At 37.0% G+C, this 25,728-nt stretch overlaps 2 protein-coding genes and 1 long non-coding RNA gene across 3 annotated transcripts; 1 reads left to right on the top strand and 2 right to left on the bottom strand.

Moving 5' to 3' along the window:
- The first annotated feature begins 3,249 nt into the window (after positions 1 to 3,249).
- LOC140565567 (uncharacterized) lies at positions 3,250 to 5,482 on the top strand. The gene is made up of 2 exons (XR_011980604.1): positions 3,250 to 3,443; positions 4,904 to 5,482. It is a non-coding gene; the product is annotated as an uncharacterized lncRNA (long non-coding RNA).
- LOC140555934 (matrilin-2-like) lies at positions 5,483 to 13,900 on the bottom strand (the record flags this gene model as incomplete). The annotated part of the gene is made up of 10 exons (XM_072679347.1): positions 13,785 to 13,900; positions 12,100 to 12,671; positions 10,999 to 11,121; positions 10,468 to 10,590; positions 10,212 to 10,334; positions 8,549 to 8,671; positions 7,834 to 8,226; positions 7,147 to 7,305; positions 6,000 to 6,089; positions 5,483 to 5,541 (listed from the first exon to the last, which is right to left on the bottom strand). Coding segments are annotated over exons 1-10 (1,881 nt in total), but the record flags the coding sequence as incomplete, so codon positions are not given.
- Positions 13,901 to 16,496: 2,596 nt separating this feature from the next.
- LOC140565561 (lysosomal-associated transmembrane protein 4B-like) lies at positions 16,497 to 25,181 on the bottom strand. Its single transcript, XM_072691531.1, has 7 exons — positions 24,905 to 25,181; positions 22,624 to 22,735; positions 21,654 to 21,727; positions 21,188 to 21,310; positions 20,837 to 20,935; positions 20,602 to 20,700; positions 16,497 to 17,403 (listed from the first exon to the last, which is right to left on the bottom strand). Exons 1-7 carry the CDS (start codon positions 24,995 to 24,997, stop codon positions 17,329 to 17,331), a joined length of 675 nt encoding a protein of 224 aa, XP_072547632.1. The 5' UTR covers positions 24,998 to 25,181; the 3' UTR covers positions 16,497 to 17,328.
- Positions 25,182 to 25,728: the final 547 nt, after the last annotated feature.

Raw genomic sequence — 25,728 nt, 5'->3', positions numbered from 1 at the left:
ATGATGAGTGTGGCAAATACGGACATATATTAGAAATGTAGCCTATAAACATCCATTCAGAAGGTGATTATATATATATATATATAGGATATATATATATATATATATAGTGGATATATATATATATATATATATATATATATATATAGTGGATATATATATATATATATATATATATATATATAGTGGATATATATATATATATATATATATATATATATATATATATAGTGGATATATATATATATATATATATATATATATATATATATATATATATATATATATATTTTTTTTTTTTTATTTTTTTTTTTTTTTTTTTATTTACTTGTTATTTTATGGGTAACCAAGACAAAAAGGACAGTTAAAGTCTAAGGGACTGGGATGCCACCTGCACACAACACAGACTAAACCAGGACGTGCCAGAAGTTCAAGTGCTGACTGAATCTACAGTCACAAGAAAGGAGAACTTACCAAATCCAGTGTCTCCATTGGCTTCCTCTGGTTTAGTGCCTGGCCTGTTTTCCTGAGCAACAGTCTGAGTGCTAGACGATGAACAACCCATCTTCTCACTGAAGTCAAAACTATCTACAGCAGTTCTGACTTTTCAAAGCCCAAAAACTCACGATTTCTAACTTATTTGGTGTTTGGAAATGCTCTCTCCTCGGTGTCTAGCAGACACTCAGACACATGATCTTCCTTCGCCTCCCTGTCTGGTCATGACCAGCCCTCCTCTTTCACGTTAGACCAGCAGGGTCTGGGCAGCAGCACACAGTGAGCAGGAGAGCGTCTAATCTCACACTCTGATGGTTTTGGTTGGCCTGGGACTTGAAAAAATGAGAGCATGCGTACTAAACCTCTCCCTGGGGCTGCGCTGATAACCTCAGTGTTGACGCTGCTGAGCGAGTTGCTAGCACGCCCAGCTCGCTACTTTACTCGCTAATTAATAACTAATAATTAACTAACGGTACAAAAATGCAGAATGTTAATGCAGTCGAGAGGTCTGAACACTACGTTTAAAGGCCTAACGTTGACCGACAAGGCAACCTGCAAGTGAAAGTGTAGTAGTAAATGTAGTAAATTGATTGTGCAGCAACTAATTAATTAATAATAATAATAATAATTATATATATATATATATATATATATATATATATATATATATATATATATATATTTATATATATATTCTTTTTTTAGTAAATATTTTTTCCATTCGAAAGTTTGGCATAAAGTCTATCAGGCTGTTGTTCTTTACAGTGTTATCATTTCATGATAAATTGACCAAAATGCCACAACATGAGTTAAAATTGACTTCCATTAAGGTTTTTATTTTTTATTTTTATTAACATTTTATTCATGTATTTATTCGTGTATGAGAAATTTGCCTAGCTAGTGTTAATAATACATGCACTGAAATCACTGAATAATTAGCGAGTGTCCACTTTAGCAGACTAGGCTGGAACTGATTAGCAGAGATTACGCGTGCGGTCTCACTCGTGCTGTATGCTGTGTATGTGCTCACACAGGATCACAGGGGTGAGGTAGTAGTGTCTGTACGGAGAGCTTTTTAGTGAACCTGTACGCTCTCGTCTCTGGTCCTGTCTCATTACTCGCTCTTGCAGCCTCGCACCCTTCTTTGGTTCATGCCTGCTTAGGCGTTGAGGGCTGTAGAGTGTCTCTAGATTGAATTATAACATACTAAAATAAACCATTATAAGTTAAACATACAACCTAGAAAAAGTTTGAAATTGAAAGCATAAGCATTATTTTTGTGCCACACACACACACACACACAGACACGCACTATTTCATCTCTGTATATATATTTGTATATTTGTATTCTGTATTTTTTTTTTTTTTTTTTGCTTATATTTCTATATTTTCATATTTTTATATTCTATTCTTTAACTTAAATGTAACTTATTCTATTTTTATTTTCTTCATTTTTATTTTATTTTTCTTTTGCACTTTTGCACTTTACTTCATTAGGTTAAGGTTTAGTTAAGTTTAAATGTAGATTTTTATTGTATAGCTTGATGTGGGCAGACTGTCAAAAAAGCATTTCACTGCAAGTTATACTGTGTATGACTATGTATGTGACAAATAAAATTTGATTTGATTTGATTTGATTTGAAATAATTTCAAATATAGCATGGGGGAAAAGCTCGGTTGATCCCTTTTAAATACTGTATGTCAAATAAAGTGAAAGAAGAAGAAAGACCACCCAGAGCTGTAGTGTGGTCTCCTGTTTTTAAAGAAAGGGTGTCTGCCCTTTGAACTCAATTATGTTCTCGATGCCAAATTATGCATTCATAAGAAAAGACCCTTACAAATTGTACCCAGGGTTAAGTGAATTTCTGGACTTTAGTGAAAGCAGTTACCCTTGTTCCACCATAATCACATGGCATTTACCATATTAACCAATTCATCAATTTGTTTAAATTAAAATTATTTATCTCATATTTATTTCATTTAATTTAACGGAATTAACTTAATTTAAAGAAATGTAGAAATGTGATGCTTTAGTCATCTATATGTTTAATGTATAAAACAAACCCACAACTCACTATTTTAGTGTTTAGGCTTTAAAGGGGCACCCATTTTTACAAAAACAGTGGCAAATATGAATCCCAGCAAGGTGGCAAAACATGACCCCAAGACCTTCTGACCACTCCATGTGGACTCTCTCATGTAAGTATGTTCTTGATGGCTAAATGAGACAGATGTTTATAAAATATGATATATGGAATATGGTACCTAACTTTGTACAATTCCCTTTGCCTGTATATTTTATTAAAGCGACTGTAGTATCCATTAAACACCTATTATTCTATTGAGTATATGCTTATTCTTCTTAAGCTAATCTCTTTTAGAGCTCAATTTTATATTCATGACATCTTCCATAATGATACCTTTCACTTCAGTTGTATTTTATCACATAAGGATATTTCAATTATTTTTTTCTTACTGCTCTTCACATTTATTTCTCATATAGATTTGTTAGGATTAATTGTTTAGCTCTATTGCCTCCTTGTATAATGGTTATATGGATATTTAAAATAAATACCTCAACAAAACAAAAAAAAACTCCTTGACTGTTTACGCCCCTTTTGTGGGCACTTCAAGGAGCTCCTCGGAGCACGTATTGGGACAGGACCTCTGACTGGCTCACCTTCAACTCCCCTTCAAGTTCTCGCGAGGCCAAAACGAGATGGGAACGGGAACCAGTTCATTTTAGTAGTCCAGTCAGGCAGTAGTCCCATCGACTTTTACCACGGTAGGCTGTCGACCATGGGGTTAACGTGGACGTTAGGTGGGACTCCAGACTCTAGATCTGGGAGAGCTAGATACGTATTTACTCCTCTTTGTAGACTAGCTAGGTGGAGGATCTGGGCACAACCAAAATGGTCACAGTCAGAAGTATGAACGTCAAAAAAAAGGTGAGCACATGACTTTCATACAAAGAAACCCGGCTAGCAGCGTCGATTTGGCTCGGCACACAGCTCTGGATGGCTGTCTAGAAACGGGGCAGATCCTGGTGGCAGTATTTTGGACTAGATCTAAGGGTTAAAACCAGTGTTTGGGTGTGGGGACAGGGATTGATCGGGCCCTATCGCTGTGCTAGCTGGGTAGGCTAACTCACACGTGGGCTAATGCTGAGGAACAGAAAAGTTGCGCTGCTTTTACTGGCTGACCATGTTTTATTTTTTAAGCTTGTGACTTTTTAGAGGTTTAACATTTCTCAGTTAAACCTCTAAAGCTCACGCATTAAGCTGTTTAATATGTGGTGTATTTATTGATCACAGTAACGCAGCGCTACAAAGAGGGCCGCGTGTATGGCAGCCGGTTTAGACCGAAACCCCACCAGCGTTTATAGCAGTAGCTCTTTCTGCTAGAAAAGTCAGGATCTCTATGAAATTGCATTACAGATAATATGAAACTGTGAAATTACTATTCACTTATTAATTGTGGCAAATATTAAATGTTTACTATTAAATGAGATCTGCAGAACTACTGAACCATCCTGGCTATAGTCACAGTACCAGGACCACCTATAATGTGTTTTCACTGGTCAGATGTTATAATTGATTTACCTGGACTTGCACTCATTAAAATGTACTGAATAAAAAGTTTTTAAATCTCTAAGTTTACTAGTCAAAACTAAAGTGTACATATTACACTAAGATCTGAAGCTTTACATTTATTAAATGCACAGAATGCATAAGACAAAACTAAATTGGGTATCTTTAAATATTTGCACTGAGTCCATTTATTGTAATGTGAACCTGTACTTTTTATGAATTACAAATGCCTGTAATTGGACCTTTGTCTAGTAAACTATTTATAGAGAAGTTAAAAACATTCCATAAATCTCAAAGGTAACATTACCACTTACACTTACAACTAATTACATTAGTTATGTAGTCCTGGTGATGAGACTAGACAAAATGGCTATGTAGATCTGACATTTACTAGAAAAGCATCATATTTGATATCTGAAATGTGAATTTCTACTATGAAAAACATGGATCTTTAATTTAATGTTTTACATAACTCCACTTGAGTTGCATTTTTATTCTGAAATGGTGCACCATGCCTGTGTGCAGTCTTTCTGTTTCCAGGGCGAATCATTCTCACCTGTTGGACCTGTATGTGGTCTGGACAGGGCTGGTCATTCGCCAGAGTAATGCACTAGCAAGAGACTTGAGATCAGGCTCCTGTGCCTCCTCTGTACTCTACCTGCATGGCTAGTCACATTTAACTCAACACGGAGTGTACTACCAGCCCAGGATTTCACTGTGCTGGTTTCCTCTAGTTCCTTAGTAATGAAGAAGTAGTGTTTGATGTTTATTTGAGCAATTTATTTGAGCAAGTATGCTATTTTGTGTTTTCCCTTTAGGTGAGTCATCCGGAGCATGCATGACCATCAACTTGATCTTCTAAGAAGTGGAACCACTGAGCGCAAGATATACACTGCTCAAAGAAATAAAGGGAACACTTAAACAACACAATGTAACAAGTAAATCAAACTTCTGTGAAATCAAACTGTCTGATTTCCATTGATTTTTGTGATTTTGTTTTTTGTACAGAACAAAGTATTCAATGAGTATTTCATTCATTCAGATCTAGGATGTGTTATTTGAGTGTTCCCTTACTTTTTTTTTGAGCAGTGTATTTTTAGAGGACTAGAGAGAAACTGAGACTGTAGGTTGCAACAGTACATTTAATTAATGCATAGAATTAGTGATCTTATAATTGCCTACATGCTTAATGCAAAATGTAAAGTTACAATATGTAACATGTCAATAAAAAAATCTTATTCATATTTCTAGAAACAACTGGATCATTAGGAGATATTACAGGAATCTGTCCCATTTGTGTTAGTGTAGTACATCATATATAAAAAATAGCTTATGATTCTGTAAACCTTCTGTTGTAGTTCATGATTCCGCCAAAAAAATAAAAATCAGTATCTTGGGCTTCGCTTGCGTCTTTGTTGATTCTCAAGCACTTCAATCTTTTTTGCCACGGCTTCTAGTGTTTTGTGGTTAAGGGAACTGTATTAAAAAAGGAAGATGTTATAAGTAAATCCAGGTAAGGAAATTTGATAGTTCATCGTTAAGATGTTTTTGGCACAGTCTCTGAACTCTAAATTTTAAAGTGTGTGCAGTTGATGTACCTGGTCTATACTTTCTTGCCTCTACTATGTGAAATACATGTGTACAACAGTAATTACAAAAGATTATATAGTGTTAATATATAAGTACTAGATATTTTATGCATGACAAACCTAACTGAACATCTAACTGGCCAGATAGGTTTAGTATAAAACAAATGCATTTGCAATGCTATATGAATGTGTACATGCTGAAATTGAGTACTTTATTTATAGTTATGGCATTTGTCAGTTTCACAAATCATGTCAAATCCAATGTGCAGGAGATGAGCCAAAATAGCTTTGATTCCTACATAAAAAATAGCATAAAAAAGGATATGTTTTTGTGTGATTTGCTTCAGAGCTTCAGATGCCTTTGTCTGGAATGAGGTCAAACTCTCACAGCTACACTGGTCTTCAGGTGTCTGAGCTAGAAGAGGAACTAAAGAGCATTACATAACTATATTTAACACATGCAAAAGATTTCAGAATTCTTTGTTGTAACAAATTGAGTCTTATGTTTTAAGAAAATAAATTGGGTAAAAAAAAGACATTTTTAAATCCTGTGTAATCCTGAGCTCCATAATAAATATTCAGTCGGAGAAGACTCATTCAGTTACAGAAAATAGTAACTACAATGCACCACAGTCAATCAAGCCATACTATAGAAAATAATTACATCCTAGAGAAGATTGCCTAAGGGGAAAAAGAACATATTGATGGATGATAGATGATAGATTGATAGATGGTAAGTAAACAAGAGTCTTGTAAACAAGACATTGCATTGACCAAACAAATCCTATGATAGTTGGACGATGCAATTCCTTATTCTATATTTTTAAAGTAACTGATGACTTAAGGCTTGTTATTAGGATCTAAGTGAACATTTCATGTACATTTAAAAATTAATGTGGCAGAAATAAAGGTAATAATACATTAATAATTAATTTTTGAACTATTTAACTTATGTTTATGCTTTTGATTTCAACAAACAGCTGGCATTTAGCAAGATTATAGAGTATAGATTAACACATTTACATTAGATTAAGTTAAACACAAGAGTAATACTCTTAAATTAGGTTTGAACAACAGAAGCGTTGTCTGAATCTGTATAGCGCTGAAATAATTCCAGCCAGGAGATGGCAGACAAGACACAATCATCTGCCCTAAAAGAGTATCTGAGCTGTTCTGTGCTGCCACTACCAGTGTTTGCAGAACCCAAATAGGGTTAAGTGGTTGTTGTCCCCAGTATCTAAACAGTCCAAACTTAACGATTAAGCACACTGAGTTGATTGAGTCCTGTTTCAGTCCTAAACATTTAAAACAGAGTACATAAGATTTACATTTTACCACAGGCCTTCCATGAGGTTAAGCTAACTACCGTAACAAAACCTACAGGTCATTAATTTAACTCATTTTACAAACAGAAGTTTTCTCACACCTTAAACCTACCCCACTTTCCCCTGCTTAAGTGACAAACGCAGTACCTTCACATGTGTGGAACTGGCTCTTTAGCTTCTCAGCAATCTGCTCCATGTGGCTGAAGTCCTTGACATAGTACAGGTATTTCTCTTCTGGCAGTGAGGCCATTATTCTCAGCTCTTCCTCCAGAGCCTTACCCACACCCACAGCATAGATGCTGATACCTACAGATAGACCAAAAATTAAAACATTCAAATAAAACAAAATAAAATAACCATAAACATTAGTTTCATCTTTATCATTTAACTAATAGAACTAACACTGCCCCTGCTATAATAAAGATGTGTAGGGTGTTGTAGAAGTCCAAATCTTTGTGGCCACCTCTTCTAATTAATGCATTCTGCATGCTACTTTAAGTTGCACCCATTGCTGACACAGATGGCCCTAGTCCTAGTACTGCCAATAGAATAGGACTCTCTGGAACCAATAAACATAAACCTACTAGCTGCAATGTTCCAAAAGTCTTCCCTGGACAGCAGAGAAAGTTACTCCAACCACAGCAGGATAACTTTTTTTTAAATTCCCGTTAATTTTTGAAGAAACGACGAATGAGCAGCTGTCCCAAAACTTTTGTCTATATATTGTATGTTTGTTTGAAAACAAACTGAATGATAAATGCATTTCATAACTGTCAAGCAATGCCAATACAAGATGAATGCAAAACGCAATAGTCATAATGTAAGAATGAGTACCATTTGCTTTGGCCTTGGAGGCCCACTTGGATACGTTATCTTGTGAGCGGCCATCCGTGAGGATTACTGCAATGCGGGAGATGCCAGCTCGGCTCTGGCTGAAGCTGTGCTGGACCAGGTGCTGGATGGCAGTGCCAGTCCTGGATCCCCGGCCCATGTAGCGAACAGCTGCTATGGCTTTCTGCACGTCCCTCACACTGTGGTACTGACCCAGTGTGAATTCAGTTTGCACAGATGTGGAGAACTGCAGGAGCCCCACCCGTGTACTGCTTGGGAGTGCCCCCACCAGGCCGATCACAAACTGCTTCACCAACTCAAAGTTCTCAATGCCCAAGCTCTTGGATCCATCAACCACAAACATTAGGTCTATAACCTGTTCCCTACATTCAGACTCTGGGGAAACAGAAAAGGGGATGATATGAAACAGATCCCAGATCAATTCTAAAAAATATGTCTGGATAAATCACTGAAGTATGCTGTATTCTCTCAATCGCAATCACTGGGCACTGAGAAATAATTCAACCACAGCTAATCTCCATGCACATTTTAGCATCTAAATGGATGATCCTGTAGATATTTTAAGTAACTTTAAAGAAACTTAATATTTCAGTGCTCTTTTCCACCTAGAGTGTCAGTGAGACATAACAGTTAACCGGTTAATTCATGTCACTTGTGCAAAGAAGAGTAAGAATCTGCAGAAAAAAACATTCTATACTTATGCAGCTTTTGCTGTCCTCAGCGAGTGTGAAGCCCTCTAAGCACACACACAGATATGAGCCAGCTTTACTGATACACTGATGATCACAGCCATGATCCACCATCTGACACATATCCACTACTGAAAGATTAACACAGAAAGCACATTGTGACTTTCAGATAAAATAAAACCTTAATTGAAGCAGTTTTGATAATAATATTAATTCATTCAAGTCATTATTAATTATGCTTGATGTTTTTTTTTATATTTTAGACACAATATATGCACAAAATATTAACTAAATAACTCCCACACCACACATTCTTGATTGTTTTTGCCTACTACAACATCATAAATCATACACACAACATACATACAATCAAAATGTTAATTAACAAGAAAGTCTCATTTTAAAATTTTATTAACATCATTAATTAACGTAATTTCTCACCTCCTAGATATCCCCCATTAACTGGGAGTGAAATTAATGAAAAATGGAAGCGCTTAAGTAGTAATCAGCCAAAAGTGAATCAGCCAAATAGTGGCAGACCGCGGAGAATTACAGAGCAGGGACTGTAACAACGCTCTGCTGAGTCTATAATAGCAGTTCCTTTCCCAGGGGTTGGGAGGGGTGGGGGGGGGGGGGGAACCAACACTATTTTAATACCATATGAATTTAGAATAGGATCTCATGAGAGCTCCTGTCAGAGTAATATGTAGTTGTCCATATAGAGTGTGTATGTATGTGTGTATATATATTACATATATAAAAAATCTATTATGTCTGTCTCAATGTTGTGGTCAACTCTTTCTGGTCAAAATTTGCAAAATTAATTAAAAATATGTGACCTGCACCCAGTGATGTCACTTCCTCTAGTCGGAAACATGTGGAAGGTAATGGGGTAATGATATGTCATATGTCATTTCTATTTTTTTTGTACAAAATGTTGAGGACACACCAACATTATTTGTTATTGGAATATTGGTTGAATCAATCATTAAAAAAGACAATCTAAAAGAAAATCCAAATCCATAAAATGTCCATTTCATTGTATTCCCTTTATCCCTATTTAGAGTTGCGAGACAAAATATTAAAATTGTCTCTGTCCAAATATTTGCAAATTGCGCTGTAAAACAAACAGAAATAATTAATAGAGAAGTAAAAGGTCTGACAGTATTATCCTTAATTCCCCTCACAAACATACACACTCCCACACACACACACACACACACACACACACACTTCTCTCCCTTTCTATCAGAGATAAACAGCTTTTGGATTAGCAGTGACATCACAGTTCATCATAGAGAGTTATGTAACAAACTGAATCAAACTCAGTGCAGAATGCACGTCCCTGGCTTCAGATTCTGTGCTATACATATAAGTAGCGCCACTGCCCTGCAGGCACAGGATATCAAAATTTCAAATATCGAAAGACAGATTTATTTATTTTTGAAAATAAAAATGGGGGTAATGACAAAACCCAATGTTTTGTAGACATTACATTTTGGTTGGAAATCAAAATCACATCATCACGCTTTTTAAACAACTGAGGCATTGATCCTCAGGCTGAATGTGATGAGACTACTCTGTAGGCCTTAATACATGAGTGCAATGTGTGTGATAGTTTGTATTAGCTATTATTATCGGTAGCAGCAGTAGATTCTTCACTTCACTTACTGCTGCAGCTTTTGCTGTCCATGTTTAGGACAAATCCTTTCTTGCACCTGCAGATGTAAGAGTCTGGTGTGTTCACACAGTCATGCTCACATCCATGGTCCCCCAAATCACAGAAATCTATCCCTGGTAGACATACACACAAAACAAAGCTGATGGGCAGAAAGAACTAATTAAATGATATAGGCCTAGTCACCATAATTAGAAGAGAGCGAGCAAGAGAGAGAGAGAGATAGAGAGAGAGAGTGGGGTGGCATACTGTGACATGTTTTCTCATCCTCTTCCAGTTCAAAGCCTGGTCTGCAGTGGCATTTATAAGACCCTCCCAAATTAACACACATATGATGGCAGCCATGATCCACCGTGGCACAGATGTCTTCAGCTGCAAATAAATCCCAAGTTTCACAAACGTACATTAATCCATGGACACTACTTGTGCACTGCAAAAAATAGCTTGGATGTAGTGCTTTTCCTGTCACATCCCCAAGAGTATACCCTAAAAAGGCTCTAGCTTGGCACTCTAATGACATCCCTATATTCTAATAAGCACACTTGATTGAGGGCACTTTCACTACTGCTTTTTCCATAAAGAACCATATTTGTAGTAGAGGTGTGTGAGTGTGAAGAACCTATACGACTATAAAGAACCTTTATCATCATGTAAAGTTATGGTTCTATAAACCTTTAATAGGTTATTCACACTTGAATAGGAAGTCATTACTCAAGCTTTCAGCACATTGTGACTGGTGTGTATTTGTCTCTTTGGAGGGGCTGGAAGGATCAGACTCACCCTGGCAAGACTTTCCATCAGGCTGTAAAATGAAGCCTTTCCGGCAACGACACACATAGGATACACGAGTGCTGACACACATGTGCTCACACTGATGGTCCACCACCAAACATCTGTCAACATCTACACAATACACACATCATCAGACACACTTTACCAAATATCAAAAAGGATTTGCACAACAAAGTGATTTTATAGAAATACTTATATACTCATATACTTTTCAGTGTCTATCTTCATACTTTCAGCCGTAACTTTTTTTTATCTCTATCTGTTGCATCTATTGTATATCCTGTCACTTTACAGGACATTGAAAAAAATCTTCTTTATTTACAATGAAAGTCAATGGAAAAAGATTTTGTTTAAGTAATTTTGTAGCATTTATATTGGTCAATTTAATGTGTAATAGAGTTTAACATTAGGGGAAAATGGGCACTGTGTGGTTCAGCAGTCTAATGTTCTGCCACTTTGGCCGGGGGGTTGCAAGTTCAAATCCTGAGCCATGCTACTTTGCCATCAGCAGCCGGATTCAAAAAGAGCACAATTGACCATGCTCTCTATGGGTGGGTAGAGGACGATCTCTCCTTTCTCCCCTCGTGTCTTAAGGCAACATTGGCCGGCACAGTGAAGCTGGGGACCCGGTGCTTTCCTCTGAGTGTGTCATCTGCCAGCGATTTGCAGGTATTGGGGAGACTCCTGGTGTCGCAAGTATTGGTTGGGTTAACTTGCAGTACCAAATTAGGAGAAAAAAGTGAAAAATGCAACAAACAAACAAACAAAAAAAGAATGAAAAAAATGAAATGAAATTAGCAAAAATTGTTTTTGTGTGACAGTGACATTAATTTGAAGATAGGTGATGATTTTGGTTCCTTGGTATTTTTGCAGTGTGAACATGGCCTGACTGTAAATAATACTTCCCAGATGGGAATCCTGCATAATCAATAAAAACAATTATAATTAGAATCATTCTAATTCTAATATTGTTTTAACTAATGAAAAATTATGATGAAGCAGATTTAGTTGCATGCTGTAACATGGACTGATCCTAAGGCAGGTAACTGACACAGCTTCTCAGGTATGGTCCATATTGCTCTTACTTACCTGTACACAGTGTAGAGTTAAACACAGAGATAAGCGTGTCAATCTGGCTGAAATTGGCCACTAGGAACACATGCTCTGAATGGGGTTCACTTCCAATCGCTCTCAGTGTCACCATGTCCACTCGTCCCACACCCACAGCAAAGATCTCGACCCCAGCCTGCCTTGCAAGCTCCGCCTCCTCTTCAACCTGGTCCTGGGGTCTTCCATCCGTCACAACCATGGCCACACGAGGCACTCCAAGCTCCACTGGGCGTGCTCCATGAGCCATGGTGAAAGCCTCCTCACGCACAAACTGTAGAGCCAGTCCTGTCATGGTACCTGAGGCCAGGTGTTCCATCTGACTGACTGCTTGCTGCATGTCCTCTTTCTCGTAGAAAGCATTTAAGAAGAACTCATTTTGGACCACACTGCCATACTGCAGTAGGGCAATGCGTGTCCGGTTCATGCCCACATCCAGGAACTGCAGCATGTCTTTAATGAAGGCCTTGACCTTCATATAGTCACTGGGCCGGAGGCTGCGGGAACTGTCAATCACAAAGACGAGGTCCAGTACCTTTCCCTTACAGGGGCTGCCTAGAAGACCAGAACTACCATTCAATAAAGCCCCAATACACCTTGACTGTTTGACAATTTGGGTCAAATTCATTTGTTTTTACTATATACACTAAAGACATTTGGGTTTAAGATAAAAAGCTGAGACCATAGATTTGACTTTCAGCTTTTCTTACCTGATTATTAGAGCTTGATATGTTAAACGACTTGGATTATGGCATCATCTGGTAGAAGTATCGAAGTATAGAAACATACAGTCTTAAAGTAAATGAGGCCTGTATTTAGAATTTGCATTTATATGGCATGACACAGTATGTGTGTAGCTTGTGGGAATGCACTGCAACTTGTTTGGTAATTAAACTGACTCACCCACTGTACAGCATGTGTACATATACATACATCCAGAATATCCACATACATCCAGGGAAGAGAGAGTTCTGGGTTAGAGTTATAGCATGTCTAGATGTTTAATTGTGCAGTGAACTTAAAAATAGAACAAGCAAATAAAACTGTCAGTACTCTTTGAATTACCTTACCTAGAATACTAATGCTAACTACAGCATTTGTCTGACTCTCTTATACAGAGAGACTTTTAAATCATGTTACACAGGCAGGTTAATGCAGTGTTAGGAGTCTTGTCCAAAGACTCCTATTGACCCTGTTTATGTCTTGAGTATATCTGGATAAGGCCAAGTCACACAAAAGCACAAGTGTAAATGCAGCCAAGGTGCAAGCCAAGCAGATACAGATCCAATCCCTCAAACTACCTCAGGAGTGAGTGTAAGACACATTTGAGCCACATTATAGCAGTGTAAACACATTTGTCTCATCAAGATGCATTCAACAACCAAAAATCCTTCTAGCACAACCCAAAACATGAAATGACCAGGGTCAGCAAGGATGTATTTAATATATTACACACACTTTAAAATTGTAATGGAAAATAAAAGCAGAAATTCTGATTGATCATTTTACTCAGCTTTTGATCTCAAACACATACGTCTTCAGTGTGTAGCAAAAACAACAGGAATCCCTTTTACATTACTTTTGGTGACTGGGTGTGTGCAAGCGTGTGTATGTGTGCGTGTGTGTGTATGTGTGTGTGTGTGTGTGTGTGTGGGGGGGGGGGGTTATCTGGCTTGGCAGCAGTGTGTCTGTGCCTCTCAGTTAGATGAGAGAGTTTTGTCTTCTGAGCACAGCACACACAGCAGCACAGCATCAGGAACATAAGGAGCAGCGGGCTCTCCATTACAACTGAGCAAGATGAGGAACAGTCTACACAGCTGTGGAGGAGGAGGAGGAGGAGGAGATGAATAAATGAAATTCAATGGAAGCAACTTTATATATCATCAAACAAACACACTCCATCTCTCTCAGCTTTTGCCAAACCACAGTAAGGAGCTTACCTTAAGAAGTCAGTACCCAGGGATTTCAGGCCCTATGAAGAAATATTACACTGGTCCCCACAACTTTAACAATTTTGCCAAAATACTTGATGAAAACATTTTAGCCTTTAGAATTGTCCTAACATTACCCCCTCACACACATACGCCTCTGCCTCCTACAGCAGGGCTGTGAATCATTTGAAGAGGCATGTATAAAAATTCAAGTAAAATGTTGTTACTGTGTACTGACCTTGCCTAATGTAGCCATATTGAGTTATCCAGTCAGTTAAACATATCATCCAGACATATCCAGAAACAGGACCATTTCTAAGACATAATGACTGATCTAGACGTGAAAGTGACATTAAAGGTTAAAGTAAAGCAATTCATTGAATTCAAGTGCCACACCTATCACAACCGGAACTGAAGGATGCTAGGAGTAGCACATTCTCAACCATAACTGAGAGGATATGAAAGGATAACTGAAAGGATGACTACCTCAGAATTCTTCAGCATAACTTTAAACCATCAGCTAGACAGTTGAACCTGGACCTGGACACTATTTGGTGTTCCAACAGGACAATGACCACCAAATACACATCAAAAGTGGTTGGAAACCAAGAAAATACCCAACCATTACTTTTCCAGAAGCTTGTTGCAAAAAGCACCTGCTCAAGGTACAAAGAGACTGAGGTTGCTAGGAGACATTTAACAAAATATTAGGTGAGTTGTATTAATATTAGAAAACTATTATTATTAAAAATTTATGTTCATACTGAAATCATTGAAAGCCTAATATTGCCATAACATTCATTCAAAGCCATGTTAAACTTTTTTCACATCATGCTGTTTGCAAATGCATTTTCACAGCCATTCAAATACAGTAATGAAGCACTCCTGCTATAGGTTTTCATCAACCAAAAACAATAGAGCTTGAAAGTGAATAGTGCTTAATAGGAGCCAAGGTGCTAAATTACAGTTAAACTAAACATAAATATTAAATAAGCAATTCAAGTCTAAGAGCTTTGACTTGATAATTAAATTATTATTTAATAATTTACATGATTAAATAACAGTAGATGTAAATCAAACCAGTAAATGTAGCATGAAGATGTTTTAAAGTAGACATTCAGCATTTCTATATGAAGATTTGTAAACACTGGAGACTGTTCATGTTATGCAGTCGTGTTTGCACTGCACACGAGAAACCACAGCTAATGAATTTTCAGTCTGGAAGCAAGAATCCCTAATGGAAATTTAGAGACTTTGGTAAAGATGAAGAGTTTACTCTTACCAGAATTTAAATGCAGCGTAATCCACGTATTCCCGAGGAATATATGAGATCCAGCCGTTAAGAACTTCAGGTAGCCTAAAGCAGACTGTGGCGGTAAACATCCAGATGTTCAGCGCACCCAGATGTGCAGTTTAGTTCACTTTTTTTTCCCGCCCACGGCGCTCCTTTATGTCTTTCTACCATTGGCCATGACTAAGGACCACTATTAATACGAGACCCATAAGACAGCTCTGCAAAACAGCGTCTGGATAACTGGTGAATCAATAATTCAATAAATCACAAGACTTTCAACAACACATAGCTTTAGCTGATAACTGAGATCTAAGCTGGTCTTTGTCAGTCAAGGTGGATGAAAAGCTGGCCATCGTGGTAAAAACATACCCTGACTGTTTTAGTCAGTTTGACCATCCTGGTAGACCAGGTAAACCATTAAACTCAAACATACATGATATGCTTTTGATATGCTATTCCATTTGAGCTGACCAGGCTATTTATTTTTCATGACTGATGTCATTGTGGTATTTTAGATGATCATGAGCGATCATTCAATAGCGCATTAGTTCTTAGTCCTGCTCCTTCTCTAATGCACCTGTTTCAGCTCACAAGCTAACTAACAAGCCTTTCTTGCATATTGAAACTCACATGTCACAGTAAGGAAAATACTATATGCTATATGCAGGTAGTGGTACTTCAGGATTAAGATAAGATGCTCATTTATGCTAGCCTAGCTACACTATATAAACAAAAGTATTGGGACACATGCCTATTTAATGTTTTGTCTAATCAAAATAGTTCTAGAGTAACTGTCTCTACTATCCAGGAAAGACTTTAAACTAGATTTTAGATTTTATTTGCTTATTTGGATGATTGCCACCCCATCTCTTCCTCACCTCATCCGAAAAGTACTGACTGGAGGGCTTTACAACTCTGGCATTAGGCACAGTGCCAGTGTTTATCAGCTCCGGAGAGTCATATCCTGTTGGCAATGCTTTTCCACCTCTCAACTCAATACTTCTTAACACTTCTCAACACATCTTTGTCGGCAATGGATGCAACTTAAAGTAGCTGAATGCATTTATCGGTGTCCACAAACATTTGGAGATTCAGTGAGGTTTAGAAGGATTTGAAAATCAAGATGATACATATGAGAAGAGAGACTCTGGAAAGATGTTTTAGGGGCAGACAGTTTATTTCACAAAAATGTAGTTAAACACATCTTAAGGTAGAATTTTACATCCCGTTCTGCAGGCAGCAGGAGCCTATACCCTGTTTAAATATGGATCAGCCTTTATTACAAAACATGTGATCCTTCAGAGTGACCATTTCTTTCCAGTTAGCACAGAAAGAAGATCCTATATATATATATATATATATATATATATATATATATATATATATATATATGGATAATAGAAAATCCACTGAAATCACAGCAACAACAAACATAGGATTCATTAATAAATGTTAAGAATCAGTGCAAAGTACGCAAATGAGTGAGACAGAAAATATCTGTCTTTGGGATTGATACTCATCATTAGCCATCCATCCTAAAGTGCAGTGAGAAGAAGTGACAATACGAGTAAAACAGCACAGCCATCACACAGAATAACAAAACAGTACATTAACATGTGCAGGTATTCTATGTCTGCAGTTACTGAGGTGGTACCTGTTGAGTTGCGTCATGCCCTCCAAAAAAAAGCAAACAGCTTTTGCATTAGAAACTATGACAACAATGATTATTATTTATCTCTAAATTAATAAATAAAACCATGTGCATGTATATTTGAATAGCACAATACCCTGTAGACATCATATTTAGGATGTGACCCCTAAATCAGAATTAACTGTGTTACTAGCTTGAAGGGGTCAACTTTATGGATCCAAGAACTCCTCAGCTGGACGTTTTCTCCCAAGAGCACTATGTACCAGAAGCAGTAACTTGCATCTTGTTGAACGTATATCTCAGTACAGAGATTCAAAACAGCACAGCCAATTAACTCAGGCCAGCATGAATGGAGGTTGAGCTTGCTTGGTTGGGAGGGCCATTGTGTCATCATATTGGGGCAGCAGAACCTGCCAAAAAGAAAAATGGCTTCATAAATGACAATAAGAGGTGCAAATAGACAGTGTTCATCACATACAATCCTCAAGCTCTAGTGCAAATATATATGAACATGCATGTAAATAAGTAGACAGTACACAACAGACCAGGGGAGAACACTGCACATGAAGTTTAAGGTAATTTGTTCTCCCTTTACAGTGAAATGCTGCTCATAAGAATAAGTGAGAATAGCGTATATCGTTGCTGTCCAATGAAAATGTCTAAAATGGTGACTTTAGAGCAAACTTATTCTTAACTCTGAATGGAAGTTTATGTAAAATACTTTATTTTTTATTCCAAGTAGTTTAGAGCATTTCTATTGGTCTATCCATCCAGAATTATTTAATAACAGTGTGCAGACCAGCTACAGGGTTCAAACTATGGAGAAAACTAAAAATGGAAAAAGAATAGAGACACATGGTTTTCACTGGACAGCAGCGATATGGGTCCTGTTTGTGGTGTGTGAGAATATTAAGTGATCTTCATCTCCAGTGCCTCCACAGTCTCTACATAAGTATTTGGTTGCTTGAAGAACCTTTTAATAAATTGTTATTTAAACCACATGTCCAAGACACGATCCATCTAAGAACTTTGCAGGTGTTGCTGCACAGTAGAACAGTGCACCGCCACTCCAGAGCCTGCTAAATCTTCCTGAAGGTCTTTTGCAGTCAAACAAAAGACTTATTTCTGATTTCTAGGAAACCTACAAGCAGTTCTCTCAGTAAGTATTTTCTTCGTTTTCCAAACATGAACTTAACCTCCACAGTTCCTGTAAACTGACATTTCTTAATTACATTACGAACTGAGGCAACAGTTATCTGAAAACACTATATTTTTATGGCTTTCTCTTGCTCTTCCTGTCAGTGTATTTCTAAAGCTTTGAAATGTGCATCACCTGGCATTTTTTAATGATTATTGTGAACAAACCATAGCCCTAACAAGCTAATTAAGGTCTGAGACCTTGGTAAACATTGTCTGAGAACTCAAATGTCTTGGGTGCCCAAACTAAATGATCATTTCCTTTTCTTACATTTCACCATCATGCCTTGACCATAAAAACAGGTTCTATGTAGTACTGGAAATAGTAGTGGAACCCTTACTGCTGCTATAGAGAACCATTTTAAAAGTTCTTACAAAGGTTTTCCACCATAATGAAAAACTCTTTAACCAAGCACAATTTAATCAATTTTTTTTGTTGTTTTTTTTAGCTGTAATGGTTCTATAGAGAAGTACTGTCTATAGTAAACAACCACTGAAGAACCTCCCCCCTTTTAGGAGTGCACATAAAGCATTAGACAGAGCTTCATGATAGATTTATTTCTCCAGATCCTTGATGGTATAAATGGCTCTAAAAGAAATGGTTCCAGGCAGTTCAATAATTCACTCTACAGCTGTAATAGTGACATCAGCATCTGGATGAGTGCATTGTTGTTAGTCATGCCGTACAGGAGAGTCCGGTGTGAGTCCAGTGTGGGTGATGTGAATAACAGAAATTCATAACAGCAGTATTTCACCCACAATAATAACAAACATTAGGGAGAACTCAGAGGCTGTAGGCCTGATGTAATCAGTAGGACATGGAGAGAAGGTGCCAGTGAGCTTTCTTGGAACATGTGACTGCTGATGGCTTTAGCAGTGAGAAGCTATAGCCTCTGCTCTTTTCCTACTTCCTTCCTTACTGAGTTAAGTGGCAGAGTGGAACAGATGTGGACTCCTACACCTGTAACTCGTAGACCTTAACTCTTCACTCTCTGTTTTCCGTCTCACTCCTCAGCATTTTATTTAAGTACCTTTTATTGGCAATCATTTTTTTGTTTTTCATCTAAAGCAATATTTTTTCTTCACCTTTCCCTCGCTCTTCTTTTATTTATTTTACTTCACGTCTCATCTTTTCTGAATATACAAAAAATATACACAAGCATCACTACTGAACAGAGAGCTAGAAGGAAAAAGAACAAAACTAAACTATGATACTTTAACCCCTTAACGCAGCATTACATACTAAGGTGTATTACTCAGTACCTACAGGGACTTCTGTACAAACTTGTGGGGCTATTCTTTGGTAATAGAAGTTTGTAATAACACATTTGGCCTGTTGGCAGGCCATAGGCTGTTTAAGGGGTTAAGTAAAGAGATGCTGTATGGTAAAACGCTCCTTCAGAAATCTTTTCTTTCCCTGTGGGAGGAAATCATGCTGACTGAGCCCCTTTCCCCATATTTAATAATATAAGGCGTAGTGTGCACTTCACAGATCACTTTACCATATCTGTCAACAGTAAAAACAGAAAGCAATCTGGGAACCCCCTTTCTAGTGAATTGCAAAAAGGGATCGGTTTCAGCAGAGCTTTTAGACCGGACGTCTTTGTAAATCCCCCTCAAGTAGACTCATACAAGCAAACTCAGACACTGCTTTCCATAGGATGAATGGGAAAAAGCATTGTGGTGAGGAAGTTCAGAACAATCAATAAAAATCCAGGCTAGTCTCACACTCCAGTATAAGATAATTACTAGACAGCCAGAAATTTAAAGGCAGGCCAAATTAAAGTGATACTGTAACTGATTACAGAGCATTTTTGAGTTGACTCAACTTAGTTTAGGCAAACTCACATTGTTTAGTCCTGTATCTCAGTGTACTCAACAGTACATATCGAGTTGAGCCTCAAAAACATTAGCAAATGTTCTGCAGCTGAAATCGCTTTAAAATTTTTTGCATTTTAGTCTTAAATATTTAAGCAATTTTAGCTGCAGCTTAACTTCATAAATATTGTTGGCCAAACTTAACTGCAAACTGAAAATAAAAAAATGTTATGAGTTAGAACTTTTGTCTAAACTAAGTTGAGTTAACTCAAAAACCACTCTAAAATCACTTATGTAATCATTTTACATTGAGAGTTATTTGTTGTACTGTTTGTTGGGAGATGTTGGTGGTAAATCATATTAAACATATTTTCTATTTTCATAACAGCGTTATTGTTATAGTCATTATATAGTCAGAACGACTGAGAAAGTCCTCACAATGGTCCAATATATGGCAAATTACCTTTTTATATTAATAAAGAATGTCAACTCTCATACAAACACTGTGAAGGAAGGCGCAGAAACAAGAACAGGTTGTACCTCAATAGCATCTCATGTTTGATGTGTGCGAACAGTGCAGGTGGCAAACTCACCGTGGTGTCATTAGTATTGGTGACATACACCAGGATTTCTGCAGCACTCCTGCCACTCACATATCTGTAGCAGCTCCACACACACATCATCAAATAAGCCTAGAGACAAAGTAGCAACATAACAGCAATATGAACAGGTGTCCAGATGTTATATACAAACAATACCATCATCAAACAGAAAAAAGCTAGAAAGGTAGTTTGAGTTCTAGACATAATATGATAATAGCATGTGTACCTTGAAGGCTAAGATGCTGGTGATAAAAAGTAGGACAATGAGGACCAGACACACATTGCTCATGGACATGATCTCTTCTCTGTAGGGAAAGTTTCCTGGCTGTAATGCAGAGCACAGATTATAGAACCACTGCTAGACATCACTTTCATAAAAAAACATTTTGCATATACACATAAACAATGCCAATGTTGCAAAATACAAAGAGAAAAATGCACATGCACATGACCTTACAGAAATGCATGCTAAATTTTAAATCAGTGTTACTCCAGGTTCAGCCCATAATGGTTATTTAATGGCATTGTGATCGGCATCAGCAAATACGTCCAAAAATACTCTCCACAGCTTACTTACCAGCTGCTGTAGGTAGTCCTGGATGGTGTTCGGATAGACCACCACACTAACTGCCACCAGTGCATTTAGAGCAAAATCAAAGACTTGATAAGAGAAAAATGGAATGATCCAAGCAGCATGTAGCTGAAAGAGAAGCCAATTCAGAAGTCAAAATTCAGTTATAGTATAACTACACTTATTTTTGTTAATAGTCAAAACAGTCACAATTTTCTAACCTCGCTTAAGCCCTATTAGTTTATCAGGTCTGATTTACTATTCTGATTATAACTCTGATTTACTTTATTTTCTCCTACTGATATTGATCTCCCAGGTACAGTATGAAGTCAAAGTTTTACCACCCACACCAAGTAAATGGTTGCATAACTCTTCCGTAGCAATCGTTTTTTCATTTTGTGATTTGGAAAGTGTTTAATATGAGTCCATGTTACATTAAAAGGGGAGATTAAATCATGATAATCAGCCTTACCTTATACGCTCCATAGGTTGCCATGCCACATATCACTATCATGAGCAGGGAGATTGCTGAAGCAATGCATATGTCTACACATACAAAATAACACAAAACTCAACATTAGTGGGGCAAATAGGGGCATTAGTTTCCTCCAAAATCAGCAGTGAATGGAACAACAGGTAAAATATGTAAGGCCCACAAGTCTTAAAACTAAAGCTCCTACAAGGAGTTCTTTGAGTAACACCATAGAAGAACCATTGTCGGTTCCATAAAAAAGATATAAAGAGAATTTGATCAATTTGAGGGTTCTTATCACTCACAGCTCTTTTACAAAAATGTTTTTAACTGAATAAAAATGGTTCTTCTATGGCATCGCTTAAATGACCCTTCATAGTTCCTTTATTTTTGAAAGTGTAGGAACAAACCTGCCATACCCTGTTTAACTTTCTTACACTCCTAGTTTTTAAGTATTTAAAACCTTAATCAAATCATCAATATGCAAAATCCGGGTGCAAGTTTATAGACAATCCCAAAAACATCAATTAAGAGACTTTGCCTTTCATTAAACAGTTTTTTTTAATTAATAGTTCTTTAATGACGTTAATGGTTGCAATGGTCAATTGATCTGATGTCTTCTAAAGTGATTTTAATGCTGTTTCTGTAATAATATAATGAATGCTGTAAAATGTACGTCTAAACGAAGTAGAGATTTAGTGAGAATCAGTACTATCTCACACATTTAGTAATACACTGGTATTTGTTTCTCACTGGTTGCCATAATAGAGCTAATTGGTTGCAGGTGAACAGTGTCTAGCATGAGTCACACAGTCAGTCCTCATATCACAGGCATACATTGAACAACTTGTTGGCTGTAAAATGTTGCTTCTACTTTAACCTGAAGTGGATATGGGATTAATTCTGATTTACACTCAACTACAAGAGTATCAGACAGTGGTTTCAGTGTGCAGGGCTACTGTTGTCTTACTGGCGTCGTCCATGACATCAAGGTCATTGGCCAGCTCAGCGCTTGTCAAGTGATACTGGTCTGGGTCGCTGAGTGCCGTGAGGAGGATGAGGAGCACCACAGCATTAATGAGCTACAGACAGGAAAAACAAGGGCCTAAAATCAGAACGGTTAAAAGCCATCTTTAAAAAAATCACTGTACAGCACCCTCAAATACCAAAACATACTAAAAATACTCAAAGTATTAAATGAACATGAAATATGCAATTGATTTAAAGGGCCCACATCGCAGGACAATTAACCCCTTTTACATTTGTTAAACAAAGACGGGTGAAGTAATATGTAAATATTGTTTGTGTTTCAAAACATCCTCTGAAATAAAGCATAGTACAATTGGAACAGAGCACTTGTATTATATATCATATTAGATGTTAGAAAATGGTCATGTAAAAAATGAGGACTATGTTTGGAACATAAAGTTGTTGATGTGTATGCAGTATGTTGATGTGTATTCTGCATTTTACGTGTATATATGGGATATATATATATATATATATATATATATATATATATATATATATATATTATATATATATCATATATATATATATATATAAACAGCCTATTTAATAAAGAGACAAAGAGATGTTAGAAAATGGTCATGTAAAAAATGAGGACTATGTTTGGAACATAAATCCATACAAACGTTAGAAGTAGATAGCAATAGTAGCAAGAAATTGTAGAATATAGACCCTGACACCTCTTTAGCACCATGAAATCCTTTATGTATATACATCTATATATATATATATGTATGTATATAAATATATATATATTTTTTTCCTTGTAGAATATGTGTACTTATATAACAGTTAAGTTAAGCAGAGCTGTCCAAAATGTTCATTTACAGAACAGAGATGAATAGCCTACTTTTTTAGATTCCCTCTAGTCCTTGCGTGAACTGCTATCTATACAGACTAGATACAGGGGTAAGATGACTCTCTATTTGTACAGCACACTCTACCTGACCAGCACCTGGTGAGAGCCATCAGCAACCACCTGCTCTGGTCTCTGACGCACAGGCACTGTTCCCACCGACTCTCAAGGAGGAATGTGCCATGATGTAAAGAAGCGGCAAATCTGTCGAGCTGCATGTGCTGGAGAGCCATAGCCTGAACATCCAAACACTCAGCAACAGCTTGACAGTAGGCCAAGTCTCCATCTCTACATGACTGTGCCATCCAAAGGGGAGCAGGTTTATAAATTAGACACTGATCCCAGCAAACTGAATAAACCAGTAGATAGTGTGAATATACTATAATGTACTAGATGGCCCAGATGTCACTGCTGGTTTAAGCACTTTAAGAGACAATCTCACCATGTACCAATGAGCAGGTAAAAATAATATTAATATATCATGTGTCACCTCCTCCTCCCACCACCCCATCTATCACACAGCGAAAATATTTAGTTTAGAAACGTTTGATACTGTGTTTCACTCAAAAATACAGCTGTGTTTTAACAACTACAGTTACTAGATGTGTTTGATTGATATGATTTTAAAATATCAAAAAAGTATTTTTTTTTATTATTAAGTAATAAAGCAAACAATTAATCAAGCAATGCATTAATAAACCACCAAACCATGAGACACAAGCAGGAATATTTATAAACATTTAAAAACCTAGCCACAAACTTAGATTAACAACATCAACATCTAGGACTATTGACATATGAGAACAGTGTTTCTAATAGACTCCTCTGTATGAGGTGCACTGTTTTGTTTTGTCTGAGCTACAATGAATTGAATGGAAAATGGAGGGCTAATCTCCAACACCCAGCTTGATCCTATTACAGAGGGATTGAGACAAACAGGTTTCACCTGAGAGCATTTAGTTAATAATGGATGAATAGAGGAGTGTTATGTTTTCTCGACTGTTCTAATCCTTTCTACTGGATGAAGAACAGAGAAAAGTCTCATTGATACAAGTTAAACAGTCCTCAAGCCAGACTTGTATGAGTGTGGCAGTCATTTATAATATTACCTAACCCAATTTACCATTTCTAAAACTGAGAAGCATGTCTCAACAGAAATGTACAAAGACGAATAATGAACATTGTCTGTATTACATGACGTGATGTCTAGGTTTCTACATTGCTGGAAATGACCATGCTGTAACATCTAAGGCCAGAGCTTCATTCATTCTAATATGCACATCCATGTCTGTGATATGTAGTGGCTATACTGGGCAACGGGGAATACTTGTCATTTAGACTAACGGTCGTGGCGCAGAGCTCTTACCATGTACCAGATTCCCAGGATGATGGTCCCGGTTCGGACATGGCAGCAGAGGCAGCAGCGCGTCGAGTGAAGTCGTTCCCACGGGGAAATCATCTTCTCCACTCGCCTCACGTACAGCCTGTACTCGACAAGAAGAGGAACTGCGTGCAAGCAAATGGTGTATTCCTTTCAGGATTTACATGATCACAGAAACGTCCTCCGGAAAGTAGGTTATTACTGTGAGCAGCAGTCGGTGATCCAGTGTGACATACGTCCCCTGTAACCACGTGACCACAGAGGGATTTCCACAGGATCAGCGATGGAATTGTCAGTGACGTAACGCGCTGTTTCGAGAAAGTCGCTGCGGTCATTTCTAGCTGATCTCTGAATAAACATGACGGTAAATAAACAAATAAGCAAATAATAACAATATTATTATATTTAATAATAAAAATAGCGATATCATACTTATTATTATTATTATTACTATTATTATTATTATTATTATTATTATTATTAACAATACCATTACTATTGTTGTTTTTGTTATTATTATTACCATTATTATTAATTTATCCATCCTCTTATCTGCTTCTTAATGCTGGGTTGTGGTGGGTCTGGAGAACGGCGCATAGGGTTGCCAATCTATTTCAGGGTTATTATTGTATAATACTCCTACTACAACTACTAATAGTAAGTATTAATATTATTATTATTATTATTATTATCATTATTATTAATATTATTATTATTATTAATATTATTCCTGGTCAGGATCATGGTGGGGATTGTTTATTAGACATTGTCTCGTACATAAACGCATATATTGATCTTATATATTAAGA

This window comes from Salminus brasiliensis, chromosome 1 (assembly GCF_030463535.1).
Source record: "Salminus brasiliensis chromosome 1, fSalBra1.hap2, whole genome shotgun sequence".
Classification (NCBI taxonomy): domain Eukaryota; kingdom Metazoa; phylum Chordata; class Actinopteri; order Characiformes; family Bryconidae; genus Salminus; species Salminus brasiliensis.
Note: the sequence above shows the minus strand (reverse complement) of the source record. Positions and strands in the feature narration are given on the sequence as shown.